Source organism: Phyllostomus hastatus, unplaced genomic scaffold, assembly GCF_019186645.2.
Source record: "Phyllostomus hastatus isolate PE091 unplaced genomic scaffold, TTU_PhHast_1.1 phas_contig_402, whole genome shotgun sequence".
NCBI classification, from domain to species: Eukaryota; Metazoa; Chordata; class Mammalia; order Chiroptera; family Phyllostomidae; genus Phyllostomus; species Phyllostomus hastatus.
In genome coordinates, this window is record NW_025333873.1 from 8,233,310 (window position 1) to 8,240,468 (window position 7,159).

Genomic DNA, 7,159 nt, shown 5'->3' on the forward strand with positions numbered 1-7,159 from the left:
TTAGACTACATATCTCATTTCCTTAGCCTTTAATTTTTTCATATGTGTTATACTGGGGAACAAATCTAAAATGAATGGGTAACTTTGGCAGATGTAGGTATGGTGTACCCTTTTTATTCAATTCTCAAGGTAATCTGCTCAATAAAATCACATTCATTTCTTATGTATTTATCTACCTTTAACATTTTTTTCCCTTCTCCATCTTATGTAGCTGTACTCAATTTCCCATTTTACATGGGTCAAACGTTGATTTTAAATCATAGGCTAGTTGTAGTTTCCTGTGGCGCTGGTGGCCCCTCTGCTGCTGTTGGCCCATTAATAGTTCACGAATCGTGGTTTGCTTAGTCTCTGAACTGTCGTGAGAGGAGCAGTTTGGGCCGATTGCATGGAACAGAGCTGCTTTCGTAATAAACAGCTTTCTTCGGGTTGGAATTTGAAATTTCCAATTACTATTCAAAATTACTCGGGTTTGAGGCACTTTTTTAAGAAATCAGAAACTAAGATAACTTAGATTCCTAAGCAGATTATTTGTTTTTCAGATTCGACCTCACATTACAACTTTGCGCAAGTACACCTACGGGAAGCATATACTGGCCAAGTTGGAAAAATATTATTTGAAAAATAGCCCAGATCTCGGGCCCATTGGAGGACCACCAAATGGAATGCTGTGAAGGAGAAAGGGAAAGAAGATAATGTGACCGTGGGAAAAGAACGTTTATTTTGTGAATTATCAAAACACAACTCAACTATGAATCTTCAAAAATTTTTTTTAAGCAAAACTATTTATTGACTTTACTCATCCATTTGTAAATTTTTTAAGGTTCTTGTGTATATTTGGGGGGTGGGAGTGGTGAATTATAAATTATATTTCGCCCTGAGTGGAGACCTATCAGATTGGATTGCTGGCAAAGCACAGAACGCCTGTATATGATGTAACTGTAGGAGAAAAAAAGCTGTCACATATTTTGTAAATTTTTACCTTGTAAAGTCACAAAAATAGTTTTTAAAGGAAAAAGTACAGTATTCTTTTAATAAACTGGCTTGCAGTCTGCTAGGTCTACAGACCCCATAGCACACCAGGTTTATAGAGATGTATATAGGAATAGAGTCTTTTTTTGTCCTTTGTGTGGAGCTTTTTATAACAGATTAACAATCAACTACATAAATATTATTAATATTTTAAAAAGAAAGTTAAGTTGTATTTTGGTAATTCACAAACTATCATGCAAATAAAACTGAGCAAGTAAGACGAGAATGAAATGATTTGCAATGAAAGAACTTCCATCATTTGCAGTGGATGAGATTTTAATACAAACACTGCCCTGAAGCGCCTCTGGCGTGTACAGAAGCATTGTATATACTCACAGATGTCGTCCTGAGAGGTAGGAGAACAATCATGGTGACACTTCATCCGGTGAAGTGCGCTGACGGAGAGTTAACGCCCGCTTTAACTTTTCTGTTCAGTGTGAGGTGAGCAAGTGGAGATTTGTATATTGTTTTGCTTATAGAATTACAAGGATATGATGAGGAAGTGTTGAGCTTTATTTTGCTTTTTCATAGTAGATTCAGAAAGTAGGAACCAGATAGAGGTGAAAAGGGGGCCACTGAACAGTGAATTTGATAGCTCAGCATTTAAGCATGATTACATACTCAGATAGCTTTTTTTGCTTCCTATAAATATATGCATTGTGTGTGTAGTGATAGATGGTAAGTTTACACTTTGAAAGCAAATCTCGTTTCAATGTTTATTATAAAAACCTTGCTAATTTAGTAGTGATGCTTTCCTTGGTTGTACAGGTGTACATTTGTAAACCTTCATGCTGTAAATGGAGTTTGTTTTATCTCTTTGGGATACCTTTGCATTTTAGTGTACATTTATGTCCCTGCCCTCTCTGACCTGGCATATATGTTGTATAATGTAAATTTATTTCTCCCAATCAAGAGTGATTTTTTAAAAGTTTTTTATCTTTATATGGTTTCAGAAGTAAGACCCACCTTTCTTTTTATTGTGAGAAACATTTTGTTTTATAACATAATTGACTCTGTTAATACAGACATGCTAGGATTTGGATCACTTTCAAGAAGTCAGGGTATTATGTGTAATAGAAAGTATTGGACTGAGATATTTGGTTACCATGGAGGCCAATGCTTTTTCCATCTTATTAAATGTGATGTGACTTTTTTCTTTGTACAGAAGAGTACTGTATTTTTGGATAGCCTACTCCCAAGTAAGAGCAAATCTGTATGATAACGTTTTTTTCTCTGGACATAAGACATAACAGTAACATGATGTACATTTACAAGCGGCCTTATGTACATTTCCCAACAATCTTTTTAAGGCAAAATTGTGACCATATATGTATAATTAAAATCGTTTTTAATCCTTTGCCTATGAAAATATTTTGGAAAAAAAACTTGCTTTGTATATTCAGTTTCTGAAAGATAAAGAAAGTGCTTTGTATTTTGTTGAAGTCAGTATTTTGTATAAAACATTTATGTTGACCCACTTATGTTTAGTGCTGAAAACTGATGAACCATGTTATCTCCTCAGACGGAACACGTAAGGGATTGGTTAGGAATCCGCAGAAGAAAAGCGATCTTCTGAGCACAATATTCAGTGTGAAGATTTTATCACTCAGCTGCTCATATCACGACCCTAAAAATAATGGCATAAAGTTTGGGGCGCCAGGCATACTTTCTCCTATTTGATGTTGAGTTACACTCGTTTTTTACCCAACATTCCATGATGCGGCCATTAAATCCAACCACTTGTCACTGTCACTTCTCACAGTCACGCAGGTTCCTCAGCACATCCCAGTCACAGAAGCAGTGCTTTCCCCGACTCGAAGGTCCTCTCCCCCCGCGCCCCCCCCCCCACCTTGTTTTGCCAAGTTCAGCGTTTCTTTGCCCAGTGTTGAATTTCCATTCCCAGCATCAATCAGCTCCTGGCTTCAGGATCAAAGTTGTCCTTGCATAAGATTGGTGGGGACTTCCCTGGATTTGCATAACTGAATTCCTGATTTTCCTTTAATCCTTAGCCTCTGTTGGCACCGGCAGTAATCTCTGCAAATTTGCAGGTCTGAGAGGATAGCACATTGGGAGACTGAGTCCTCTTCCGGGGTCCTTATGGCCCCGTGTGTCCTGATGTTGACAACCCAGTCATCCCAAAACTGCAGGGCCTATTCCAGAAAAAGTCATGTTACTGTAGACCTTCTATGGCCTGCCACTCCCAGTGCCCACCTAGGCTCTGCCCCTGAGAGTCTCCTTTTGACATGGATTGTTTCTGGACCAGTTTGTCTAAGTCCTGGCTCTTATTGGTTCATATGAAATAATGTTACCTTCACTACTTTGTATATTATGTATAAATTAGACAATGAAAACTGTGTGAATAACATTGTATGAAATAAATCTGGTCTTGTGTTTTTCTCTAGATAAATACCCCCTTTGTACCTCAGTTATAATTCAGGCTGCCCGTTCAAGTTTACTCTGACTTAAGGAAAACCAAAAAAAAATTTTTCTCACGTGGACACTAGCCTGGGGCCAGTGATGACTCTCATAGTATCAGTCCTACCTTTTGATTAAGGATTTCTGTCTAATTATATAGAGTGATGACACACTTCCATGGAATCTAGGGCTGTTGCCTTATCGGTAACGTGATTTCAAGGGGGTTTTGGAGTGTTGAATCAAACCCCTTATCTCTACCGGTAGCTGTTTGCTTCCGTTGCACCTGCACTTCAGGAGACAGTGTCGTTTAAAGAAAAGTAGTTTTGAGTTGAGGTGTGGGTTTAGTTTTACCTCCTTATTTATAAACCCTGTGAGTTTGGGGGTGTGAGGGATCTAAGTGAAGGGCCTGCCTTCCACCTTACCATGGGGTAGTGCTGTTTTTAAATCCTCGATGATGCGTAAGAGTTTTAAGAATTGAGAATATGTGAAGATACCTAGAACCCAATTCACAACTAACGCTAACACTCTTTCCATTTTCCTGTCCCTTCTGCTACCATGTAAAAGAAAAGTCACACAGATAATTTGATAGCATCCAAAATGGAGATTATATAAAAACTAAATGGGAAAATGAATTTTTATCATACACATTGTTCACCAATTTTAATTTTATTTTGGTTGGTTTCTATTGTGAGCTGAAGTCAACTTGTCTGGAATTGTTGACTTAACCAACTTCGTGGTGAAAAAGACTCTCAAAGGTGGGGTCTAGGTGACATCCTCCCACTCTCACTTTGCAGCCTAAGGACAAGTGACCTGGGTGGTCTGTCCCCACGACTGTTTTCTCAGGGAGGTGAAGGCAGAGCAGGTAGGGGAATGCAGAGAATCGGCGAAGGAGCAGCATTCACCACCTGCCTTACCTACCTAACTGCAAGGACTGGACTTCCGTAACGTCCTCGGGGTCCCCACGCCCACGACATGCAGTGAATTCATCTAGGAAGGCCAGCGAGAGTGAAAGGGGCTCTGTGGCATGCCAGGCTCGCTCCTGAGAGGCTGCAGTGGGCCTTGAGCTCTGCCCCAGCGAAGGAGGAGGGTGGGCCCTGAGGAGCGTGGGCCCTTCAGGCCTCAACGTTACCTGCCTGTAAAGTAGGAATAATACCTTCGCTGCCCACAGAACATCGGGTCTGAGGGCCACGTGACGCTAAGCACCTAGCAACTGCGGCATAGGTACACGCGGGCTTACGGTTCTTACTGAAGGTCACCGCCTCCACATTCTGTAAACCACTCACTCTGATGTTCCACTCATACAAAACTTTTTTCTGATTTTTTTTTTTGCCAGGGCCTTCCACCAAATGAAATTTGCCTGTATTCGACTTGGTAGTTTAAGAAATTGCCTAGATGAACATTAGTTCAAATTTTCTTGGACATCAGTGTAGTGGATCGCTTTGCTGGAATTAGGCTGCCCAGGTTCCAAGCTGTTTTAGCTTTTACAGCGTTAGACAGTTTGGTCTTTAAAGCCCTAGTTTCCTCGTGGTGTAGGTAAGGGAGATGGTAACCACCTCCTAAAACAGGATTAAATGAGAGTGTGTGTGACGGGGGTGGGTGGTGAGGACTCAGTGACTCCTACAATATGTTAACTAAAATTTTTAAATTTTTCTACATAGCCTCATAACGTGCTTGAAAACTCATTTATGTTTCTGCAAATGAGCTGATTAAAGTTGCAGATAAATCACTGAATCACTAGGAAAGCTATTGAAGATACAGTTAACTTTAGAACAGGTTAATACTTTGTCTTCGTACTAAACAAGTAACGGGGGCTTGGCTTTGAGGTGTGTGGCCGCCAGGAGATGGCAAGGAAACGGAAGGTGTGTGGTGTGGGCACGCAACACACTGCTAGGACAGCTGGTGAGACTCGGAAGCCGCTGAAACCTTGGGACAGACAGACTCTGGTTCCAGACCATCCGCTGACTTCTGCCACCGCTCACACCCAGCCCTTGCCTCTCGTTTCCTGAGCAGCTAAAGAGCCCTTTTTCCCCCCGTGGTGGCGCTTTGATGAAAGGAGAGGTCCCGCAGCGGACCGATGGTTCCCCGAGTGCTCGTTTAAAGAGCCCCCATGGATCGTCGGTAGGTGTCTGCTTTGAGAGTTGAGCCGCAGTAACAGCCGAGCGGGCAAACGCCACTGATGCACAGTGTGAGGTTCACGCAAAGGGGGGCCACCGTTAGCGCTCCTCAGTCATTTCTGCCGGTTTGGCTTAGAGCAAGGAACAGTGTCCAGAGAAGTCTGTCTGCTGGCCTTCTGTACCAGTTCCTCTCCACCTCTGCCTGGACGACCGAAAGACGGCACAGAGCAGGGGGTACTTAGAGATCAGAGACCCAGAGGGTCTCACCCAGCCCTTCACATCTAGCACAAGACAGATGCTACAGTCAGGGTCTGCAGAAGATAGGAGACCGTGCCCCGAGACTCCTGGGCGTGGCTGGCTCCGACTTCCTGGCCAGTGAAGGGCTGCTTGGGAGGTCGGGAGATGTTTGGGGAGCATTGCTGGTGCCCATGCAGTGGGCTGAGGAGGAGGCTTTCTCCCAGTGCAGGACCAAGTCCTGACTGTGTACCCAGACCCTAGGTCATGACCAGAGGGCCTGTGGGAACTATGGTAACAAGTGGAACGGAGGGGATTTAAAGGCATCTTTTTGTTAAGCTATAACTGACATTTAACATTCTACTTCAGCTGTAAAAAAATTATTTGCTATATGTACGGGGTTGGGCAAAAGTACGTTTGCAATAAATAATACTACAAGAATAAACTTTTGCATACTCAAACTATAAACCTTCTTCTGCCTATCCCTGTATTGCAAAATGACCACTACAGTATGGCAACTTACCCATGATCACAGTTACAAAAACAACCTTTATGATGAGAACTTTTAAGAAAAAACTCAACTTTCAAATTACTACAATACAGTCTTGTTAACTACAGTCACCAAGCTGTAGTTAACTACATCCCCATTTTTAGGGCCATGAAACTATTCTGCACGATACTGTAAGGGTGCATACATGACATAGGTGTGTCAGGACCCACACAACTACAACACAAAGCGTGAACCTGAATGTAAATTCCGAACTTCGGGTAATGATGTCTCCGTAAGGTTCATCAGTTGTAACGGGTGTGCCGTCCCAATGCAAGGTACTAGTAACAGAGGAAAGTGCACAGCAGGAGAAGGGGGAGTACGTGGCAGCTCTCTGTTCTTTCTCCTCAATTTTTCTGTAAACCCACAGTGCTCTTTAAAAAAAAAATTAATTAGGGGGAAAGGGAATGGGGAGAAAAGGAGAGGGAAAGAAAGCCGCTCTCCACGCAGGGCCAGGTTCACGGTGGGCTCTCAGCAAACACGAGCCAGTCAGTGCACAGAAGGGCTGTACAGTCTGAGACTCAGACCCCCCCCACAGGTCCTGAGAGGTGGTGGATGAGCTGGAAATGCACACACTTCACAGCTTGTGGCTTCAGCTGGTCCTTCCCACAAAGGGATGTGGGTCCAGCGTTACTAGGTCCTGTGATTCTGCTAGGAAATTAGAAACATGGATTCTATGGGTGGCTCCCGTATGGAAACCTCCTTTTTAAAACACTGTGAGGGTGACGTCTGCAGGCCAGTGCAGCCTTGGGGCTGTCGGTTTGCAACTCTGCCTAGTGCACCCGGTCGAAGTGGTGGGATGCAGAATCAGCGTCCGGCT

General features: G+C 42.9%; 1 protein-coding gene across 8 annotated transcripts in view; it reads left to right on the forward strand.

Annotated features, from left to right (window-relative positions):
* PUM2 (pumilio RNA binding family member 2) overlaps positions 1–3,430 on the forward strand; it is an 88,554-nt gene extending 85,124 nt beyond the window's left edge. For all 8 annotated transcript variants that reach the window (XM_045844378.1, XM_045844379.1, XM_045844382.1 and 5 more), the window contains one exon: positions 540–3,430. In XM_045844378.1, coding sequence (XP_045700334.1) covers positions 540–671 — 132 coding nt within the window. In that variant the 3' untranslated portion in view covers positions 672–3,430. The remainder of the gene's footprint in view (positions 1–539) is intronic.
* Positions 3,431–7,159: the final 3,729 nt, after the last annotated feature.